This window comes from Trichoplusia ni, chromosome 25 (assembly GCF_003590095.1).
Source record: "Trichoplusia ni isolate ovarian cell line Hi5 chromosome 25, tn1, whole genome shotgun sequence".
In the NCBI taxonomy this organism is placed as follows: Eukaryota; Metazoa; Arthropoda; class Insecta; order Lepidoptera; family Noctuidae; genus Trichoplusia; species Trichoplusia ni.
Window position 1 is genome coordinate 162,389 of NC_039502.1, and position 24,623 is coordinate 187,011.

Sequence of the window (24,623 nt, forward strand, 5' to 3'; positions counted from 1 at the left end):
TTTACAGCAACGCATCATGTGTTCACGAAAAGTCAAACCGGTGTTAAATCCTACCCCCAAGTCCTTGACTTCTGTGACCCGTTCCATAGGCAGTCCGTCAATGTAGTACGTATGTTCGATGGGCTTGTGTGCGCGGGAAAAAGTGATGGTCACACACTTTGAGCTGTTAAACTGCAATAGGTTTTCCTTGCTCCAGCTCACTACCCTATCTATGTCAGCTTGCAGCCTGACACAGTCATGCTTGCTTTTTACCGCGAGGGACAATTTGAGGTCGTCGGCAAACAACAAACAATACGCGTCTTGGACTACTTCTGGCAGGTCATTTACGACCAGAAGGAAGCTTAAAGGGCCAAGGTTACTCCCTTGACCTACTCCGGACCTCGTGAAATATGGATCTGACACGTGTCCCGCATATTCCACATATTGCTGCCTATCCCTCAAATAACTGGCAAAAAAGTGGAGAGTATGTGGGGTGAAACCAACACCTGCTAATTTTCTAAGCAACATGTCATTTTCGACTAAGTCAAATGCTTTTCGAAAGTCAAAGTAAGCAGAATCAGTTTGCCCCCCACTATCCACCGTCGGCACCAGATGAGCCATGTGCCAGAGGAGATTACTGGTGGTACTTCTTCTCGGTCGAAACCCATGCTGAGCGTCTGATAGCTGTGCGCTAACCTGAAGGTAAATGCTCTTATGTATAATAATAATAATAATAGCTTTATTTAATTCCATATAAAACACATTTACTTCTAAGCTTAACATAATAAAAAAAAAAGAACTAATTTTTTACTGATGTACGATTTCCTTAAACTTATAGATTCGATTGGATACACGACGTGTATGTATACATGCGTAACGACTACTTAAATAATTTAAAAAAATGCAACTGTTTTTTTTTTTTTTTTCGGGACCGCACAGTCGTCCTCGTGGACAAAACGGGACGGCTCCGACGGTACGGCGTCGAGTCCGGTGTTCAGCAGGGTTCTGTTCTAGGGCCACTAATGTGGAACATCGGATTCGACTGGCTCTAGCGGGGCAACCTCCCCCGTGGCACGTCTGTCATCTGCTATGCAGACGACACCCTTCTGACTGCCTGGGGAAGAAATTTTGGAGAGGCAGCCAGCTTGGCCTCGGCGGGGGGTTCGCAAGTGGTCGACCGCATCTCCCGCCTAAGGCTGACGGTGACGCTACACAAGACCGAGGCAGTGTTCTTCCATGGGCCTCGGCAGCGCCAACCGCCCGACCCTCATATCCATGTCGCGGGTGTCCGCATCGGGGTGCAGGCCCAGATAAAATACCTGGGTCTAGTGCTCGACAGCAGGTGGCGCTTCAGTGCACACTTCAGTGGGCTGTCGACGCGCTTACTGAAGACAGCGGGGGCCCTCTCATGGCTCCTCCCGAACATCGGGAGGCCCGGCGAAAAATGCCGACGTCTATACGCCGGCATACTCAAAAGTATGGCCCTATACGGGGCCTCCATCTGGGCGGACTCACTGTGCAGACGGGAAAACGCTGCTGCTATCCGCAGGACACAAAGGGCCATTGCACAGCGGGTCGCAAGGGCCTATCGCACAGTGGGTTTCGCGGCGGCGTGCGCTCTGGCGGGAACGCCCCCTTAGGAGCTCGAGGCTTGGGTGCTCGCCAGGGTGTACGACTGGACGGCGGGGCAGAGGGCGCGAGGAGGCGAGGGAGGCAATAACTCAGCACTGGGCCGATGATCTCGCCTCTGCAACGTTCGGCCGCCGGACGCTAGACGCCATCGGGCCCGTCCTCAAGGATTGGCTCGATCGGCGACATGGTTGCCTCTCCCTGCGTCTGGTGCAGGTGCTGTCCGGGCATGGTTGTTTCGGATCGTACCTGCACCGGATTGGGAGGGAGGAGACTCCGCAGTGCCACCACTGCGAGGCCGCGGTGGACACAGCCGAGCACACCTTGGAGGTGTGTCCATCGTGGGACGCACCCCACCGCACCCTGATGTCAGCGGTCGGAGACGACCTCTCACTCCCCAGCGTGATTGCTGCCATGCTGGGGAGTGCGGAGGCATGGGAAGCGGTAGCCTCCTTCTGTGAGGTCGTCATGTCACAAAAGAAGGCAGCGGAGCGCATGCGGGAGGACGACCCTCTCGCGGCGCCGTTCCGCAGACGAAGAAGGGGCGGAAGACGGTGAGCACAGCGCCCGTCCGCATCCGCCCCAGGGGGTGATCAGCGGGCCACTGGCGGCATCACAACTATCACCCCCCATGCTGCGGCCATTATAAAGCTCCCTACCCTCTGGGGGGGAGCGTGAGGGGCTTGCCGCAAGGCAGGCAGTCGCCGGTGGGGGACTGAACGACATAGACCCCCAGGCCCCCTCCACTCGGGCGAGGTCGGAGTGCCGCTGGGTCTTTTTAGTGGGTATACCGGGAACGCTGTTCACCGGGGAGTCCCACATACCCCTCTCTCGCCCCCCGGCGGGAAGGGGATGCGTAAACAGCATTTTTTCCCAGCGACAAAAAAAAAAAAAAAAAGGAGCCAGCCAGCCGAGTGGGTCAAATAATTTAGATATTTCGGCTAGTAGGCGCCGTTTTGTTTGTTTCTTGTTCACTTCCGAAATTGTGCATTGAAAGGTGAATTTATCCTCTCTTGAGTTCCAGCACAAGCCTAATGTTTTTAGGGTATTTTCTGTTTTGAAGTTGAAGACAATTTTATCATTGTTTTGTTGTTCAGAGGTGTCTTCTAAAAGTTCTGGATTGTTTGCCGACCATTTTCTAAGATTAAATCCTCCATTTTTCAGCAATCGTTTCAGGTCAGAGATCAATTTCTTTCCTTGTTCTATTGTATGGGTCCCATGAACGAGGTCATCCATATAGAATGACTCTTCCAGCACCCTTGCGGCGTCCGGGAAATGCTCGCGATCATCTGATGCTAATCTCCTGAGTGTCATCATAGCTAGGAACGGCGCTGCTTTGGTACCGTATGTGACAGTTGTTAGTTGCTATGAGCGGATAGGTTGTTCTTGTAATTCTCGCCATACAATTTGTTGTAAGTGTTGGTCTGCAGGGGCCACCCAAATTGCACGAAACATCTTTTCAATATCCGCTGTGAAAGCAAATTTGTATTGTCTCCATTTTATCAATAATGTTTGTAAATCCTGTTGAAGATTAGGGCCTTTGTACATAAGGTCGTTCAAACTGCATCCTGTAGATGTTTTCGCTGATGCATTGAATACCACTCTATACTTTGTTGTTGTTGATTCAGCGCGTTGCACGCCGTGGTGAGGTAAATAACACTCGTGTGTTTTATTACTGACTGTTGATTGCTACATATGACCTAGTTCAATGTATTCAGACATGAAGTCTTTATAGGCCTTAGCCAAATTTGTTTGTTTTTCCAGCTTTCTTTCCAATGTTTTGAGTTGAGCGATAGGCATTGGCTTGGACGACCCAAGTCTGCTTTCAAAGTCATCTTTCATTGGCAGTCTGACGACATATTTTCCGCTATCCAAGCGTTGCGTAGTGTTGGTGCAGTATTCAATACATGCTTCATTTTCCGTCGATAAGTTGGAGTGATCAGTTATGTCTTCAGATTCCCAGAACTGCTTGATATCCTCCAGGTTGTTTATCACCACATTGCAGTGAAAGGTTTTCACATTGCCACATAAAAGCCAGCCTAGATGGGTTTGTTGTGCAATAGGCTGAGTGGCGTCCTCGCCCTTTATTATTCCTCCTAGTATGATTTGCGAGTAAATGTCTGCTCCAAATAGTAAATCTACGTGGCGGCTATTGTCGAATTCTGGATCGGCTAGATTGATATTCTGTATGTGGGACCAAGATGGTTTTGTAAAGGTCTTATTTGGCAGGTTTTTAATCAGGTTTTTCATAATGAAGACAGACGTTTGAAACTTGAATTCATTGTAAACAGAACTGCAAGTAATTGTAGTCATTCCTTTACAGTGGTTCTCTTGTTGACCAACTCCAAAGATCACTCCTTGGCATTTCTCGCGCTTGTTCCCAAGAAGTTGAGCGGCATGTTCGGTGATTAAGGATATCTGGGACCCTTGATCTATGAGGGCACGCAATTTGATTTGTGTCCCATCAACTGTATCTATGTTTACTACAGCGGTTGCCAGTAGTATCTCGTATGTATCATCGTCCTTTGATACCTGGGAAGAGTTTGTTTGTTTTTCTAATTTGTTCTTAATAAATGCATCGTGTAGCAATGTATTATGTTGACCCGCGCACATGCGACATCGGTAAACTGACGTACATATCTTTCCGTTATGGCTGAACAGGCAGTTTACACAAATGTTCATTTTATTTACTGTGCTGAGTTATAAATGATTCGGCATTTCTAAAAACTTCGCACAATTGTACATGCCATGTGCCCCGTCGCAAATAGGGCATCGAATTGTTGACACATTGAATGATTTCGTAATTTTCTTGTTGCTAGAGGCTTGATTACTGCTGTACTGTTTTTAAAATATGAATCATTTTGATGTTGGCCCGATGACGTGTTTGGTTTTTGATTGTTTTCTTGTTTGCGGCGCGATGCTTCCAACGATGTAAACTTCGCTTCTAGGAAACTTAGTAGATCTTTAGTATTGGCAGCTTTCGACAATCCTTCAGTGAATCATGGTACTCTGAATGGGTGTCTGCGTCTAATTTCTGCGATAGTATATGTACAAGAATCGGATCCCAAGTAACAACATTCACTCCCAAATTCTTTATCGCATGTAAGCACTCTATGCTTACGTCATGAATTTTCTTTAATTGAGCGACTGTCTGTTGTTGCATATTTGGCAGATTGAAAAGTATGTTTATGTGCGATGTGAAGATAAGTTTTTCATTGTTGTAACGGTGGTTGAGGATTTCCCAGCACACGAGGTAGTTATCAGAGCTTATCTGTAGGTGTTGAATCAAGCTTCTCCTTGTACTTTACTCTTCAGAAACTGCGTCTTCTGAGCTGACGAAAGGGAATTGTTATTGTGTATTGCTTCCGTGAAAAGGTCTTTAAATGGGATCCACTGGTTGTAGTTGCCGTGGAAAACTGGTATCTCTAATTTCGGTGTTGTTTTCTCACGATGAGCGCCGGACCACATTTTGGTGTTCAAAGCTCTTTTCAGTTCCTGAAACTGGTTTTCATACCTGGTGTAGCGGTCTTCATACACTATCATCTTCTCTCCGTTTGTTTCACACTCTATCTCCCAATGAAGGTTGTCTATGGCTGACCAGAGCGTTTGCAATGTTTGTAGAGCGTCTTGAAATTCCCATTTTTCCGAAAGGAATTCCACGTGTATGTTCGCAACTGCTCTCATGAAAGCTTTGAAGTTAGCCGTCTGTTTGCGCATCATATCGTCCAGCTTGCTATTGGATCCCGTATCCTTTTTCCCAGTGGTCTGTTGTTCTGTTCGAGTAGGTGATGGCTCTCTCTTTTGATTGACATCACTGGCTTGCTCTGCCGTCTCACTTTCCAAAGCTTCCTGTTCCGGTTTTGTTTGAGCTGAGGTAGAACCTTCCCCTCCTAGCTGGTTGGCGCCTCCCGATGCTTTTGTTTGCACTGATTGCTCCCTAGGAGAACGGGCGAGGGATGTCAACTGTTGGTGTTGTTAAAGAATAAGTTCCTTAACTTCATTGTAGCACTGTAGTGTTATGTTATAGCAGTCATTCGCGAAGTAAGGATGTCCTACACATTGCTCTGTAGATAAGCGGTCATGATTGAATTGGAAATCTGACCAAAGATTTTCCAACATGGCTTTTCTACGTTTGAAATAGTCGGCATTTTTTCTATCCCAACCATCTTTCTTGATGTTTATTCCGATCTTCTTTATGTTGTCGTAGAGTTCGTTTTGATTTTGGTATAAATCATCTAACGACATGTTGTTTATGTTGGTTGTCCTTGTTGACTGCAAGTTTAACTCTTCTGTTTGGAGCGTCAACTGTTGCTCCACACTTCTGGTACTTTGTGTTGTGCAATCTTACCTATTTACGGTGTATGCGCCTTCTCAATTGGTTACTGGGGCGACCCGCTTCTGGGAGACCAGTCCAACCGATTCGCGACCGCAAAAGGTGTAAATCACAAACACTTGCTCGAAGGACCATATGTTGGGGCGTAACTCCCAATAGTGATTTGTTATGTTGATGTTATATATAAAAAATGTTATGTTTAATGTTTTGTTGAATGAGGAGACAACTGATTCGTATAAAAGGTTTATTGCTACTAAAAATAACATGTTGTTGGGCAATAATATACAATTTAACGTTCGACACGTAAAACAGCAACGTTTCACTTTAAGTAGAACAAGTAAGTTAGGTTCAATGTACAGCGTAGCTCGTACAGCCGGCGTAACTTGATCGTCACATATTATGCGCATCAGCTGTTTCGCGCACAATGTAAATAGCCACATGTTTGCTCTGTGAAGTTTTGTCCAAGTTTCTTTGCATGTTACGTCACTGAGGACGCATGATAAGGACTCTTGTTCATTGAAGGCTTGTGCCCCACGTGGAGCATCTTTGTTATGCATGTTGTAAACAGGATTACGCGAGACACATATGAATTCGCCTTCTCCGTATGAAGTAAATTGGCGCATATCTTGATCTTCCATCATTATATACGAGTTTTTCACAAAGTTGATTGCTATGAAACTGGAACTTGGTTGTATGCGTTTTAAATGTCCTTGTCTAAAAAGCGGTATTGGGATAACTCGATATATCTTGTATTCTTCATCGCTCAGCGAGGGAATGTGTATTTCAAATAACATATAGTTGTTGGTTATTCGAGCCTTCACATGAATGAGGTCATAGATATTTTTCAAATTCCTTTGAATATCCTTAATTGATAACGACCATCCTTGAGGCAATCTTCCTGATATTATGTTGAGTTGTTCGATCAGCTGTTTAGCCGGAAACAGATGAGTGTCTAAATGTCCTCTGTTGATATTAGCAATAGCATTTATGAGCATTTCTAATATTTGATTTAAATCACTCAATATCAGGGTTGACGTGACAGCAGCGGAATGTATGTCATTCATCGCAAATAGTATCTGCGCCTTGTAACCCCCCCCCCCCCTTTTTTTTAAATATGTCCTTCCTCAGGCGCTAGACTATCTGGATATCAACTTTCATGACAATCGGTTCTGTGGTTTTGGCGTGAAAGAGAGACAGACAGACAAACAAAGATACTTTCGCATTTATAACATTAAGTAAGGAAGTATGGAAGTATGGATAGTATATACATATTTTAAGCAATGGAACTTTATCAAAGCATTTTTTTTTAATGTATAGCTTATTTAAATAAATTATAAATGCGGACAACATCACATACATTGTTCTGAACCCAAAGTAAGTTGCTAATGCACTTGTGTTATGGAATTCAGATACAACGAAGGTACCACAAACACCCAGACTCGAGACAATGTAGAAATAAGAATTTTTACATTGAACCGACCGGGGATCGAACCCGGGACCTCAGAGCTAGCGACACCTTGAAACCTGCGTACGCCACTCGACCACGGAGGTCGTCAGGTCAGGTCGTCGTCGTCGTATTTAATGATATGGAATGGAATGAGAGAATTTAGCATTTTTTTTTTCTATAAAAATGTCGAAGAAGCATTCGACTCGTGCGTACCTCTTAAACAGAAACAATTAAAAAATAACGATAGGTATCCAGTATGATTATTACCGATTACGAAGAGTTTTCACTGTGCCGAGCGAGAGTAAAGGCTGAAACAAAGATGGCTCATGATCATAGAAATCTAAATAACAAGGTAATAGAAGTGCCAACGCCGCGTGACCTTGTCGCCACACTGGTGTCTTGGACGACACCAGCGCGCGAACTTACGCTCAGTCGCTCGCGGAACGTCGTCACAGCAAGAACCACTAAAAATGGTGTTTTGCGGCGTTTCTCAGGCTGGAAATTCATCTGCATCGTGTAATAACATAAATAAAGAAATAACATTTTATCGGTAAGTAAATTATTGCAGTAATATTGATGTTATTGCAAAATTAAATTTCAAAACATAACCTTCATTATAAACCATATTTATATCGCACCATCCTGCAACAATTGCATTCTTTACTAATCATTGCCTCTGCAGTAAGAGACTTACAGAAATGCACCGTTTTAAAAAGAGAAATGTATAACGAAAAATAATATTTATCAATGCGATCGTATTTGTAGTGGTACGGCCGCACAAAACTGTCGGAAATAGTGATGTGGTTAAGTGCGGACAAATTATCCAAAATGAACATTGTATACGAAAAGTAACAATTTTAATAGTCGTTTGTTTTTGTGAACATATTATTGAATATATTTTTATTTCAGAATCCCGCAGGATGCAAATAAATACAAAAGACAAGTAGATGACTACCACGGGTAAACGAAATTGGTACCCTATAACTTAGGCCGAATATACACTATGAAATTAAATGCATGCTTGATAACTTGCCGCCCGCCGCCGCCCGCGCCCCTCTCCATTTTTACGGCTCGGACCGCGCTCGCAACTGAATGTTTCAAAAAGTACGCCATGCGCTATAGCATAGCATTGAATAAAAATTGCAATTTAAATTTATCCAAATCTCATAAATACCTATTTTTTTATTATGAACGTTTACTAGTCATTCGATACATGAACTGGGCTGCTTTTGTAAGACGACTAAAAAGTCACCGTATAAACCAAACCTACCTAGGTACCAAGTATTTCCTAATAATATTTTTTTTTGTCAACCGACAATTAGCGAATTTTTTTTTTTGTAAGTAGGTACATATTATAATGTAATCCATAGAAGAATACAACAAAAAACATTGTCACTCATAATTTCGTCTTTCATTATATATCGGATCCGTAGTCAATCCCTAGTGTAGTTTACGTAATCACTACAACTAATGCAAAAAAATGCAATGACTGTGTGAGTTAGTGAATCCATACAACGACAAAGTCAATCTTATTGCATTGGACGTACGGCCTAGTGTTGTTTGCTTGGTCTTCTCGATGTTAATGTTGCGTGATTGCGTAGTTATTTGCTGTGAATGTGTTGAAGCCCCGCCCACCGGCGACATGCGTTTCGATAGATCGCCGCGGTGTATGCCATTTCTATTACCTTGTTATTTAGATTTCTATGCTCATGATCGTTATCGCGACCGAGTGCAGAACCATTTAGCCACCGACCCAAAGGCTTTTCGGAATTATGTAAGATCCAAAAGAAGGACTTCTAATAAGTACAAGTTAGTTAAAGACGGGGTAGTTCTCACTGACAAAGAATGGGCCGAAGAGTTTGCACATTTTTTCCACTCAGTATATAGCCCTAAGCCTGCCACGTTGGACGTAACCGCACAGTGTGCTGGGCGAGCGTGTGTATCAGAATAGCGGGTGTAATTTCCAGATATGCTTGGATGTATTACAGTTACCTGGTACCTTCTGTGTATATTTACGTACCTCTCTTGAAAATCTGTGTACCTACACCTGTACCATGGTATGTTTAAAATTAGGTACACCCGCCATCCTGATGTCAGAACCGCGGGTGCACTGCTAACCAATATATGAAACCAAGCGTACTGTTTAAGTAAATTTAAGTACTGTTTAAGTAAATTTGGTAAATTTGGTAATAAATTAACGAAATACATTAAGGTTGCTGCGAAAAATAAAAAAAGAGGTTTTCTTAGTCGTATCTTTTAAAATAACAACCTACGTATTGATAACTTAAATATTAAAAACCTATATGCGTACATTATTACAAAATCAATTAACATGTTGCCCATTTAAGAATTGTAGAGGATTTATAGAATAAGGATGAATGAAATGAAACAAGACACAGTTTTAAAAGATTTTTAACTAATTTAAAGGATAACGAAATAATCGGAGGAAAGGAAAAGAAATATGATTAATATGAATAAAGCACTGATTCCATGTGCATTTAACTCGTCCTTGTAATTAGACACAAAACTATAATTAATTGAAATGAAACTACTTTTACGGATTTTATCGCGGTTTAATTTTAGATTTTAGTTCCCGACGTTTCGACACCATTGCAGGTATCACGGGCAGACTGAGATGGCGTTCGTCTTGACAGAAGATGTTACTCGTTATACCTTCATATTTCATATCTTCCAACTCCATAGTGAATTAATGTACAGTCCTTGTTTACATACCTACCAGTTAAGGATCGTATTGAAATTGTTTCCAAGAAACTAGCAGAGAATTACTTACCTCTAGAATATACAGAACTTCTCGAACACTGCCTCACATCTGGTTACCTACTGTGGAACAATAAATTCTATGTACAAGTAGATGGTGTAGCGATGGGCTCGCCTGTATCTCCTGTAGTCACTGATATATTCATGGAAGACTTAGAGGAGATAGCCTTAAAAAACAGTTCTTTTTACTCCCAGATTTTATAAACGGTACGTAGATGATACTTTCACAATTTTACCATCTAATCAAGTAAATTCATTTTTGAAATATCTCAACTCCATCAATAACAAAATTCAATTCACTATGGAGTTGGAGGATAATAAATCTCTTGCCTGCTTAGACATAATTAGTCAAAAGAGAGTCAGTGTTGAACTCTCGGTGACATCGGACGCTTTGTGGTTTTTTCTCAGAAATTACCAATTTTTATTTTTTAACAACTGAGATTGGCTATGGTCTAATAATCGGTGCCTCCTTGTCTTACGCACGGAGTTTTGGAATTTGGATTTATAGAAAAAGAAATGAAACTTAACGTGATATTAAAGTTCACTTTTATTATTTACTAGCTGTTGCCCGCGATTTCGTCCACGTGGTTATAATTTTCCCCGTTTTTTCCACATTTTCCATTGTATCTTCGCTCCTTTTAGTCGCAGCGTGATGTTATATAGCCTATAGCCTTCCTCGATAAATAGTCTATTCAATACAAAAAGAAGTATTTTCTGAGATTAGCGCGTTCAAACAAACAAACAAACTCTTCAGCTTTATATATTAGTGTAGATACGACTCGTCAAAGGGGCAAGTGTCACGCGCGGATGATAGAATCGGACTGACTTATTATTATCATCTAATTACTATGAAGTATCAAAAGTGCTGACTAGAGAATAGGGTTAGGGCCGTTAGGCGCTATTATATACAGTTTATATATATATATAACAGCCCCCAGGGTTTTGACTAAACTTATCCCAAAAGGGTTAAGTTTACGTCAGGGTTGTACGGTTTTAAACTTACAGGAAACGATAAACAAATAAATTACAATAAAAATAGATATAATAATCGTAGTATAAGAGTAATATTCACCATACAAAACAATATATGTCTTTTCAAATTATTTGTCAAGACTATTTACAATGCGACTAGTTTCGATGTTTTGTCGTTACGTAATAGAATCAAGGTTAATATTAGTAAAATTTAGAACGGGAATTTGTTGCTTAAGTCTGGACAATGTTTCAAAATTATAACGAGTCATTTACAAGATTAAAGTTAGTATTCATTGGATGAAGTTTAATTATTTTTAAATATTTAGTTATTAACCTTGAATCTTTATAAAAGGCTGTACAATGTGAAGATAAGTTAGGTGGCCTGTGCCTGATATTATAATTTCACTACTGGTGGAACCTTGACATTCTATAAATAATTTGGACGGGGTTGATATAACATATACCCATTTATTATTAGAAAATGTTTGCCAAATATCTAATTGACCTTGAAGGAATTGAGTTTTACAATTACTAGGTACATGTACTAATGCATCATTCCCCTGCCCTTATCCCAATTATTTTATTTGGGGTCGGCGCAACATGTCATCTTCTTCTACACCTTCCTATCGGCCGTCATCTGATGATCAATAGACTAATGCTTTTGAGATTATATCCAATTCGCAGATCGGAGTCCTGGAACACGAATAAATGTTGTCACATATTTGATGCATATTATGTATGGTCTTACAGTTACTTAAACTACCTAACTTACTAGTTGATGGAATTATCATAGTATAAGTATAATTCGCTACAGCAACTGGATAAGGAACGCTATGATATAAATCATAATTCCTTGAACTTACTAGAGGTACTTTAAAAACGAATGCAATTTTATTATTACTATAGTAAGGAGCGATTTCAGAAATATTCATTAATGTATACTTCTATCTATATACTAATATATAAAGCTGAAGAGTTTGTTTGTTTGAATGCGCTAATATCGGGAACTACTGTTTCAAACTGAAAAATTATTTTTGTGTTGAATAGACCATTAATCGAGGAAGGTTTTGGGATATATACTATCACGCTGCGACTAATAGGAGCGAAGATACAATGGAAAATGTGGAAAAAACAGGGCAGGTATAGATCATAACTTATATTTATATATATATATATATATATATATATATATTATATATTTATATACATATATATACATATATATATACATATATATATATATTTTCTAATGTTAAAGTTATAGAGAATTGATGGTAATCAACTAGAAACCTATAATTATCGGCAAGCTCTGTAAACAGCTGCTTCGGAGTTATAATAGAAGGAAACAAAGTATTAGACTTACTAAACATTATTATGTTGCATTTATAGTATCTTCTAACTTAAAGGTTAACAAACTACTTTCTAACAAATTTAACATTCCATTAAATTTTGTTTTTAATAACAAATTATCATTGAACAAGGTCAGGTTTTGTTGAAAAAGGGCTATGTTGTCAATTGCGCTATTCAATTGTTGCTCATTGACACTAATTGTATTTATTGAATCTTTAATTGAGGAAAGAGTTGAGGTCGTAAAAATATTTTGCTTGACTCATTTTGATAATTTTGATTGATCTTCTGCTATTAGTTCAATGGCCTTACTATATTAGATGGCGTCGTCTTCATTCATAATCCCAAATAGAGTTGGGTGCCAATACCCCCAAACCAAGCTGAACCCCTTGATCTTGTTTCAATTAAATGAGAGATAGAATCATAATCGCGAATTATGTCATTATATCTTATTAATAATGGCTGGTGTAAGTTAAGACATTCGATATCGGTATGCAGAGCAGTTTGCTTTCATAAGAACTTAGAGGTGCCTATCACACCGTTGAGGTTTTTAATATGCGGTTGTACATACGAAATATCTACGGGAATTAAGACACTAAGAAAACCGTCTACTATTCTCAATGACCCAATAGGGTCAAAGTATATTCCGGAAGTATTCGACAGAGAGCTGTAAAGAAATAATTAAAATAGTGATTTAAGGGATTAATAATTACGACCAGGCTTACATTACATTAAAAGATAATTACTTATATATTTACGACACGACGGCGTCGCGAAGACGAGCCAGTTTTATTTCATCAAAATGATGAGACACGTGTCGTCTATTAATCAATAGCGTTACACTATTCCTACCTTTTACTATAATTATTTTATATGGGCCTTCCAAACCGGAGATAAAGCTTTACGCAAGCGAAGATGATTTTTATGAAACACGTAGTCACCAGCATGATAACTTACGGGTATCGTTATAGGCTTTGGAAGATTCTTTCGATTTCTTTATATGTTCAATGGCCTTATCTCACGTACACACGGCAAAATTATCTGCTGCGCAGGACACACTAACATACATGTCGGTATGCATAAAAGAAACGAGTGTATCACACCGTCTATTTAGTAGTGTTCACTTCACAATAACTTGTTGTCCACGCACACACTTGCAATTCTTTTCGCTTTAATGATGGGGAGAACATAAAGCACAAATTTAACAATAGTGTAAGCAAAGCCCGTGGCTTAGGTAGAAAAGCGATGGCCAGGTTATGTAAACGTCTTAGGATCAAGTCTCACTGCCCAGCATCGACATTTTGAATTATTAAAATATTTTTTTATAGTGTCGTATTCTTATTTTTGTAATTTACCTGATAATAAGAACAATGTTCGATATAAAATATAATGGAAGATAAAATAAACAAATTGTAAAATAAATCAACAATGTTTATTGGGTCACCGTCAGCGACAACTTTTTGTATCTTTAAAAGCATTATTTTATAGTGTTGTATTCTTATTTTTGTAATTGACCTAATATTAAGATCATTATTCGATATAAAACATATGAAAGTAAATTTAAACATAAAATCAACAATATTTAAAGAGGTTTTTCAAAATCATAATTACCTACAAATTATACAAGTTTTGTGCATGAGGAATATTTTAAGTCTGACAAGAATTTTGATAGTAATTACCGTTATTTTCCATGTTCAAGTGGATATCAATTTACTTGTGATATGAATAAACATGTTGGGAAGTTAGGTATTAAGATACAGGTATCCCAAATTGTAAACTCACGAACAATGACATCTCTCACATTAAACAAACATAATATCCACTTCATAATAATTTATTAATAGCTGATTGGTGCGCCTTCACTATCAATCACTTGTTGCAATCGTGACCTCATGCTAGCAACCATGTTTGAGCACAAATCAGTGCCACGGAACAATTCCCAAGTCGAGGCAACGACATCATCTAAATTTGATTTTGACTTGACTTCAGATGAATCCCAGTTTAGCACCATGTGTCCCCAGAGATTTTCAATGGGGTTCAGGTCAGGACTTTTTGATGGCCATTCAATCACAGTAAAATTTTCTTGTTCGTTTAACCAACTTTGCACAAGTCGCCCGCGACGCACAGCGCAATTATCATCCACGAAGTAAATGTGTTCTTGCGGATATGCAACGCGCACAGTTGGTAGCATCACGTTTTGTGAAACGTCCAAGTAACCTTTACTGGTATTGCGACCGCCTACCTGCACCAATTCACCGGGACCCATTGATGACATCCATCCCCAATAACCTAAAGTAATGCGGCCACTAGACATGCATGGGAGAATATTTTTTTTATTATAGCGCTCACAATTTTTTCGCCATAATATTTTGCGACAGTCCTTGTCTGACTTAAAACATTTTTCATCACTAAATATAACTAAACTAAAATAAAATAATACTAAAATAAAATTTATTGCACCAATCAAAATCCAAATATTTTCTTGCGAATCGCACCCGGTTTTGCCTGTGGACATCTGACAGCAAAATTTTCTTGGCTGGCCTACGACACTTTAAACCAGCTGCACGTAAGTGGTTTCGTACAGTTTGCAGCGTCACATTATGTTTAGTCGCCGTGGAACGAGTAGTGAGGAAGGGCTCAGCCATATGCGTAGCAACTATATCACGATGCTGATCATTGGTATCTGTGTATGCAAATCCTCCCTTTTGGCCCTGATCGGAGAGGGTCAATGCTACCCGAATCTGCATAACGATGGACCCACAATTGCACAGTTCTCCTCTGTGAACAATAACAAAATATTGTTACAAAAACAACAATCAATAAAATGTGTTTTATTTTTTTTATTTATTCACAAACATACATTACAAGTCAATACAGTGTAAAAATAAACCAATTTAGGTCTTCCTGCATCGCATCCCGTTGCACACAATGCATATAAATATATCAAACTTCTAAACATATTTTTTTTTGTTACTCACCGATATCTTCAAACGCCTTGCAATTTCACTTAACGAAATGTTTTGCTGATGCAAAATAATAATCTCAGCTCTTAAAAGTGTAGTTAAGTGATTCATATTGATGAACAAATTAAAGCAGTTCTCGAAACACGCAGGGTATACTGTCTAATAACGTTAGGAAAGCCCGATAGTCAATAGCATTATGACGATGCACTTAAGCCGCGGTAATAATATCTTAATTATATGAATTGTCATTTAAAGAGGGTAGATTATAATAATTAATGCATTCCAATTCACATGTTAATCTAGAAGACTTATATTGAAATGAAACTACTTTTACGGATTTTATCGCGGTTTAATTTTAGATTTTAGTTCCCGACGTTTCGAAACCTTTGCAGGTATCATGGTCACGGGCAGACTGAGATGGCGTTCGTCTTGACAGAAGATGTTGCTCGTTCTACCTTCATATTTTAATTAATTATTTGTGGTCCGACCTACGCAGTATGAGCTCACTGTGTCTTGATGTCTTGCAGCGCTGCTCTTGGGTTTGGCCTTGAGTTTATTTATTATTGGATCCCAAGTAGGTGATATCAAAAGTTACGCTCGGGTCGGCGTTACGAGCGCACGTATTCTTATCGGCTTACACTAGCTGGTGTGTGTTTTTTTTCTACCTACCCGCGCTTTTGTTATTATGGAAGACGAAAACAGCGAAGAAGATAATGAGGGGAAATTGACCAATAAAAACTATCTAGTTACTAAGAAGAAAGGAGAAAAGAGTATGATGAATTTGCCCAACTTACCTGATAGTGGTGGAAGTAGAAATGAGAAGAGAAAAACCTTGGATCAAAGCGAAGAGTCGATCAGTGAAAATGACTTCATTACGGTTACTAGAAGGAAGACAAAAGTACGTATAAGAAGTGATTCATTTGACATACCCACAACCGAAATTAATATGCAAAATGAGGAGGTAGACGAAGAAAAATATGTGATATGTATAACATCCTCACAAAGTTTACCAAAACAGATGGCTATGGCTAAATTATTGCGCTCCCATAATCACCGCAATATTACCAAAATAAAATATAAAAGCCCACTTAAAGTCTTGGTACAATTCGAGACATTGGAAGATGCAGAAAAACTTAACAATTGCCCTAAGTTTCAAGAATTAGGTTACCGGTGTGAAAAAACAAGCAAAAAAAATATATGTTTTGGAATAGTGAGAGGAGTAGATTTGGAATTGAAAGAAAAAGAGATAATGGAAATTTTAGAAAGTTCTATCAAAATTTTAGATGTGAAAAGATTGAAGAGAACGAACTCTGAAGGGAAATGGGTAGAAAGCAAAACCATTAGAATACGATTCATGAGCACTTCTTTACCGGAGTATATATATGCCTATGAAGTGAGATTCAAAGTAGAACCCTATTCATTCCCTGTCACCCAGTGCTCCGCTTGTTGGAAGTTCGGACATTTCATTAAATATTGTCCAACCAAAAAATCAATATGCCCAAAATGCGGTGGAGATCATGACAACTGTTTGACCACCAACTTCAAATGTATTAATTGCAAGGGATCGCATATGGCCTTAGATAAAGAATGTCCTATATATATTAAAGAGAGAGCTATCAGAGACCTAATGACATCACGAAATATGTCGTATCGAGAAGCGTTGGTACTGTACCTAAAGGAAAGACCTAAGAGAAAAATATTAGTTAACACTCAAGAAACTGTGTCTGCAAACAGGGACAAGGATGACACTTACACGACAACTCAGGAACCTACAAAAATGGTAAATTACGAAAGAACGATGGCCGAGGTGCACGCAGAAGATGAAGATTCTATTAGCAACTATTCAGAACCGAGCATCATCCTTAGCAACACAAATACTAAAACGAAAAATAAAAAGAAGAAAAACCGCAAAGGAAAATCAATCTCACATGAGCCTATGGACGTTGTGAACGAGAACAATGGACAAGGACGAGACACTCGATGCATCTCAGGAAACAAAAAAGGGTTTGATTTTAAAACATTTATAAGTAGGACTGAAAGAATAATATTGTCTAGTAATAATTTTGAAACTAAGTGCATGGAATTTATTAAGCTTTGTATACAAGAAGTTAAGTCATTATTATTTAAGTATATTACTACGGGGGAACTTGTTTCTAGTTTATTAGCTTATTTTGATGGCTAAGTCACCTCATAAAAAAATTGATGTCAATATTTATCAATGGAACGCCCAAAGTATCCGTCCTAAACTCGCAAGTTTTGATTTGTTACTAAATAGAGAAAAAATACATATTGCCCTAATAAGTGAAACCTGGCTAGACATTGATGAGTCATTGAACATTCATGAGTACAATGTGTTTAGAAGGGATCGCTCTGATTCCTATGGGGGTGTAGCTATTTTAATTCACAAATCTATAAAAGCAATAGCATGTCCTATAGATTTAAATGTGGGAATAGAAGCTGTCTATGTTAAAGTAATGAATTGTAGTAAATTAAAACATATAATTTCTGTGTACTGCCCATCCTCGGTACATACATCTTATTCTGATTGGGACACATTATTTTCAAAACTTTCAAGGAATACTCTTATTGCTGGTGACTTTAATGCTCACCACACTAGTTGGTCATATAAAAACGACACTAGAGGAACCCATATTTTTGAAGCGATGCTGAACAACAATTTTGTTTTTCTTAATAACGGCGATCACACAAGAGTGAAATTAGTTAATAATAGTTTACAGGAGAGTTCCCCTGACATTACTTGTGTTACCACAGACATAGCAATAGATTTTAATTGGCGGGTCTGTAACGAAAATTTAGGTAGTGACCATCTTATTATTAAAATTTCAATGCCCTACCAGGATAATTTGACATTTATTAAGAAACGCAACTTTAAGCTAGCTAATTGGCAAACCTATCGCGAGTCTCTCATACAATTATTTGCAAATATTTCCTTGCCTCAGAATGTGCAGGAGGCCTACGACCTCTTTATTGAAAATATTAATAGGTCTGCGGATATTAGCATGCCTTACATAAAAATATGTACGAATCCCAACACCAATTTTAAACCGAAACGTTATTGGAATCAGTCACTTTCCATGGCAGTGGCACAACGTAGGCTGGCATTAAAGAATTTTCGTCGTAACCCGACTCCGTCCAATCTTGAAATTTTAGAACACAAAATTAATAATGTGAAAAACCTCATTAATCAATTAAAATCACAACAATGGCAGAAATTTTGTAATGACTTAAATGAAAAAACGACAGTTTCTGAGGTCTGGCAGCACATGCGGTGGATGAAAGGTCATAATAAGCGTCGAACTTACCCATCTCAAGAAAAAATTGATCAACTTATATGTGATCTAGCCCCGATTCGGTGAATAACTGCAGCCCCATATTTTCATCAGTTAATCAGCTTCTTGAGTCGAAATTTGAGTTTTCTGAACTCCAATGCTGTTTTAAAAAGAAGGATACGACTCCAGGAGTTGATGACGTAGCCTATTCAATGTTGTATAACCTCCCTAAAGTTGCTAAAAAATACTTGCTAGATTTATATAACGTTATATTTACAACTGGTCTTGTGCCCATGCAATGGCGAAGTATACAAATAATTCCGATACCTAAAGGATCTGGTTTCGACTCGAAGCTGAGACCTATATCCTTAATATCATGTGTATGTAAAACCTTTCACAACATGCTAACTAAAAGAATAGAATGGTATATCGAAAAGCACAAAATCTTATCCAACCGTACTAGTGGTTTCCGGAGAGGGCAATCGTGTTTGGATTGTTTGGTTCGCTTGGTGTCACACATCCAAATGGGATTTACAAATAAAACTCCTACTTTGGCATGTTTTATAGACATACAAAACGCGTATAATAATGTTGCTGTAAGTGAGGTTGTTAATACTCTTGATGGTCTAGGTATAGGAAGTAAAATATGTAAATATCTTTGGTCATTTTTAAGTGAAAGACACCTCAAAATTAAAAATGAAAACGGTCTTAAAAATATAGTCAGATGGACCAATAGAGGACTGGCACAAGGTGATCCGATTTCTCCTCTCCTATTCAATATAGTTACCCATAAAATGTGTAATGTGCTGCAGAATGTTAACTCACTACAATATGCCGACGATTTTGTAATTTTTTTAAGCAATAAAAACTTAAGATACTGTGAGGCCAATATCGAAATTGCATTAAAAACATTCAGCTGTCTATGTGATGAACTTGGCCTCGCTATTTCTGAAAATAAATCCAAAATATGCCTATTCAGTAGAGGACGGTCAACACAAATAAACAAAATTGAAATTAATAACACACCACTTCAATCAGCAGAAAAAATTAAATATTTGGGAATGTGGTTAGACCGATCATTATTATGGAGAAAGCATATTAATGAAATAAACGAGAAATGTGCTAGATATTTAAATCTATTGAAGACGTTGGCTGGACCATCGTGGGGGGTTCATCCGAAATTTATACGTAATTTGTATATCACACTGATCAGAAGTCGTATGGATTACGGTAGCTACTTATACGGAAATTGTGCTAAGACTAATTTACACAAACTCGATAAACTTCAAAATATTGCCTTAAGAATAATTGGAGGATTTATTAGAAGCTCGCCTATTCATGTCATGGAATCGGAGTTGTGTATCCAACCCTTGCACATTAGGAGAGAGTTTTTAGCACACAAGTACTGTTTGAAGGCACTTTCTTGGTCTGAAAACTTGTCGATTAAGGCGCTGGACAAGCTTGGCACTCTGTGTGATACGCACTATTGGAGGAACAAAAGAAAACCTTTGCTTATTACGGCTTACAATGATACCAAATTTGATACCATACACTCGAGTGATATACTAGAAATGTTTAGTCTGAACATTTGGGTTTCATATATAGACGTTAATAACTTTATTCATTCCAATTTAGATAGTGTTACTATTTCTAAAAAGCTGTGTAATTTTAGTGTAATTAGATTCAATATTATGTGTGAATTACAGGAAAAATACCAAGGGTACCATAAAATTTTCACAGATGGTTCAAAGAATTCTGTAATTTTAGGCGCTGCATTCTATGACCCGCTTCTTAAAAAATCTATGTGCTATAAAATAGACAGCAACATCTCTATTATGTCGGCGGAGCTAGTTGCAATCTCAGAGGCCATTTTGTATTGCTTCAATTTAAATTTAGATAAGGTGGTCATCTTAACTGACAGCAAGAGCGCTCCAACATTTGGCTCGATGCGCCTCTGGCTTCAGAGGTGTTTCGGTAGCCTACAAAATTCTCGAATGTCTACACATTTTCAATCAAAATGGGAGAGTTCTGAGATTGCAATGGGTACCGTCTCATATAGGTTTAGCAGGCAACGAAGAGGCTGACCGGCTTGCAAAACTAGCAACGACTGAAGGTATACCAAAATCTGTAGATCCGTATAATTCTGAGTTGTTACCGAAGGTCAAATCCATAGCTTACAATCACTGGAAGGAATACTTTGACATACGTAGCAAAGAAAAAGGAATATGGTATAAAAGTTTACAAAGTGAGCCTCCTCGAGTGCCTTGGTTTGTGATCACTACACTAAATAGGTCTATGTTAAAATTAGCTTTTAGACTTCGTTCGGGACACTATCCATCGGCAAAGTTTGCACATCTAATGAGAAAAGCTGACACACCAAATTGTCCGACTTGTGGAACGATTGAGGATGTGCAACATTTGCTGATGGAGTGTGTCCGGAATAAGGTGGAACGGGAGTCGTTGCTGAGAAAGTATGGCATTGCAGAAATGAACGTAGGTATCATACAGAGTGTTTTAAGTGAGCCTGCATCAGAAATAGCACAAGCGTTTTACTTACTAGTGCCGCAGACCCAGCACCGACCCTCGTAATTATTTATAAACACGCTAGGATAAGTATTATGTGTTAATAGTTATAAGGAACAATGGGTTTGATATGTTAGTCTTAACCAAAAACCCTAAATAAAATTAAATAAAAAAAAAAAAAAAAAGTAGGTGATATCTTCCAGCTATCTTCTCTATTGAAATTAGGGTGTTTTTTAATCTCAATAGCCTCGCGAAACATCCTAGGTAGGAATTTGGATTCCTTAGCGAGGATCTGTGGTTGGTCAAATCTAATATAATGGCTGGAACCTTCAGCATGTTCGGCGACTGCAGACTTCGTTGAGCGGCGGTGTTTGACGTCAGCTATGTGTTCTTTAACGCGGGTCCCTATGCTTCGTTTGGTTTGACCGATGTAAGAGAGGCCGCAGTCACAATCTAGTTTGTATACTCCTGCATCTTGTAGAGGTATGTGACACTTGACAGATGGTAAGGACTGGCTAATCTTCTTGGGCGGCTTGAAGTATGTTTTAATTGAAGCTCGCTTCAGGATGTAACCAATCTTGTCAGTGACTCCTCTGACATATGGTAGTACAGCAGGCAAACGATCAACAGTGGCTGGCTTCACTCGGTTTCTGTGACGGGGCCGTGGAACTTGGAGCTTGTTGTCTCGCAGTACTTGCTTGACGTGTTGAAGCTCAGCGGCAAGGTGTCTGTCATCACAGAGTCCGTGTGCTCTCTGAAACAAAGATTTTCCCACGGTAGCTAACTGTTTAGGGTGGTGGTGAGATTCACCTTTTAAGTACCTATCTGTATGGGTCTTCTTTCGATACATGGTGTGACTTATGGTCTGATCAGGATTCCTTTTAACTAATATGTCTAAGAAGGCAAGAGATTTATTATCCTCCAACTCCATAGTGAATTGAATTTTTTTTATTGATGGAGTTGAGATGTTTTAAAAATGCATTTACTTGACTAGATGGTAAAACTGTGAAAGTATCATCTACGTACCGTTTGTAGAACCTGGGAGTGAAAGGAGCTGTTTTTAAGGCTGTCTCCTCGAAGTCTTCCATTAGATTAGATTATATTAGATTTGACCAACCACAGATCCTCGCTAAAGAATCCAAATTCCTACCTAGGATGTTTCGCGAGGCTATTGAGATTAAAAAAACACCCTAATTTCAATAGAGAAGATGGCTGGAAGATATCACCTACTTGGGATCCAATAATAAATAAACTCAAGGCCAAACCCAAGAGCAGCGCTGCAAGACATCAAGACACAGTGAGCTCATACTGCGTAGGTCGGACCACAAATAATTAATTAAAATATGAAGGTAGAACGAGCAACATCTTCTGTCAAGACGAACGCCATCTCAGTCTGCCCGTGACCATGATACCTGCAAAGGTTTCGAAACGTCGGGAACTAAAATCTAAAATTAAACCGCGATAAAATCCGTAAAAGTAGTTTCATTTCAATGTCTAACATTCGCGTAAACCTAAGAAACCACTAGAAGACTTATATCTAAATTATATGAATTATCATTAAAAGAGGGTAGATTATTAAAGCATTCCAATCTATATCTATATACTATAATATATAAAGCTGAAGAGTTTGTTTGTTTGTTTGTTTGAACGCGCTAATCTCAGGAACTACTGGTCCAAATTGAAAAAATATTTTTGTGTTATTAGACCATTTATCGAGGAAGGCTTTAGGCTATGAACCATCACGCTGCGACTAATAGGAGCTAAGATATAATGGAAAATGTGAAAAAAAACCGGGCAGGTATACCTAAATCATAACTTATATCTTCTACCCACGGGGACGAAGTCGCGGGCAACAGCTAGTTCAAATATAAAGACCTTGTTATTAACCAGGCCTTTTTTCGTTAAGCAATAAATTAAACAAAGAAATGTAAATATTTTATGAAATCTTACAAAAATTATACAGTTAATATAGTGGACTTGAACCTACGACGCCCGGCGATCACGGACACCGAGTATCACTTGCTCAACCATTAAACCACGGAGATGATTAATATTTATGTTAAATATAAGCTTTGTATTCCCTGCAACATTAGCGATAAGAATTGCAAGTGTGTGCGTGGACAACGAGTTATTGTGAAGTGAACACTACTAAATAGACGGTGTACGAGCAAGCTCGACACTTGTAACTTTGCTGACATCGCGGGCCGTGCGCGATTACTTTATAACATGTATTTTTTAGTTCAATAAACACAGCTAACGGGAGCGGTCAGTTTTATTGCTTAACCTTACAACATAACATAACATACAACATAACACAACATAACACAACATAACACAACATAACACAACATAACACAACATAACACAACATAACACAACATAACACAACATAACAAACATACAATTTCAAGTGTAGAAGTGATAGTGCTGCTACATTTATTGGTCCTTCGAGCCGGATGTGTGATTTGTGATTTTGCTGCAATAGCGAATCGGTTCAGCCGGTCTCCCACAAGCGGGTCGCCCCGGCTGAATTGAGAAGGCGCGCATATTGCAGTGAGACCTACGGTCACACAGAACAAACAGAAAAACAAAGAATATTAACATTTTCGGCTGCTGCTCAGAACAGTGTCAACATGAAATCTCTGCTGCAGCGTCAACAAATCATCGCGGAAACAATTCGGAAGATAAATGTCAATTTCAAGAAGGATTAAACAAGCCGTAAAACAGCGGACTATATCAAAAAACGCTTAGAAACCCTCTTGGAATTATGGAGTGAATTCGAAGCGAATCATAATCTTCTGAAATCTCAAGAAACATCAGATAAGTATTTCACTTCCAACACTTACAACATAGTGAAACAAGATTATGACTCGCTTATGATTGCACTGCGCTCCTTGAACCCATCAACATCTGAGGAGCGGGGTGTGCCATCGAAAACAGATGAACTCATCAGCCAACAGAATACCAATTTTGGAGCGTTCTCTAGATTGGTTGAAAACATGAACATTGAACAAATGACGGAAAAGTGGGAAATCGAAGACAAGTTGAACATGCTACAGAATCGTTGGAAAACTATTGACGAAGTTCATTGGCAAATAGACAATCGTCTTGTCGGATCTAATGTGGATTATGAGCTTGAGTATTCGAAACATGCATCTATCTTTGAATGTACTAAACGACAACTCAATACTCAGCTCAACTCTGCCGTTCATCAATATCAATCGTTCCCGAAGATTGAAATTCCTATCTTTTCCGGCAACTACATACAATGGCTTACATTCATGGTTTTTTAAAGGGTCAAAAAATGCAGCACCTCAAAGGAAAACTTCGGGGTGAAGCAGAACGACTCGTTCAACATCTAA

General features: G+C 39.0%; 2 protein-coding genes and 1 pseudogene across 2 annotated transcripts; 2 read left to right on the forward strand and 1 right to left on the reverse strand.

Moving 5' to 3' along the window:
• Positions 1–237: 237 nt before the first annotated feature.
• On the forward strand, positions 238–2,656 carry LOC113505237. The gene is made up of 2 exons (XM_026887854.1): positions 238–318; positions 1,375–2,656. The coding sequence occupies exons 1-2, from the start codon at positions 238–240 to the stop codon at positions 2,164–2,166; spliced, it is 873 nt and encodes a 290-aa protein (XP_026743655.1). The 3' UTR covers positions 2,167–2,656.
• Positions 2,657–10,946: 8,290 nt separating this feature from the next.
• LOC113505238 lies at positions 10,947–13,785 on the reverse strand (annotated as a pseudogene).
• Positions 13,786–16,133: 2,348 nt separating this feature from the next.
• LOC113505242 lies at positions 16,134–24,623 on the forward strand. The gene is made up of 2 exons (XM_026887860.1): positions 16,134–17,452; positions 24,557–24,623. Exons 1-2 carry the CDS (start codon positions 16,134–16,136, stop codon positions 24,621–24,623), a joined length of 1,386 nt encoding a protein of 461 aa, XP_026743661.1.

Bases quoted from the DNA above. Each gene is read 5' to 3' on its own strand.
- LOC113505237 (XM_026887854.1), top strand. From the start codon at position 238: ATGCTTGCTTTTTACCGCGAGGGACAATTTGAGGTCGTCGGCAAACAA. The intron at 319-1,374 runs GTCATTTACGAC...TACTGAAGACAG, and splicing joins TCTTGGACTACTTCTGGCAG to CGGGGGCCCTCTCATGGCTC.
- LOC113505242 (XM_026887860.1), top strand. From the start codon at position 16,134: ATGGAAGACGAAAACAGCGAAGAAGATAATGAGGGGAAATTGACCAAT. The intron at 17,453-24,556 runs GTTTGATTTTAA...GGTTTTTTAAAG, and splicing joins ATCTCAGGAAACAAAAAAGG to GGTCAAAAAATGCAGCACCT.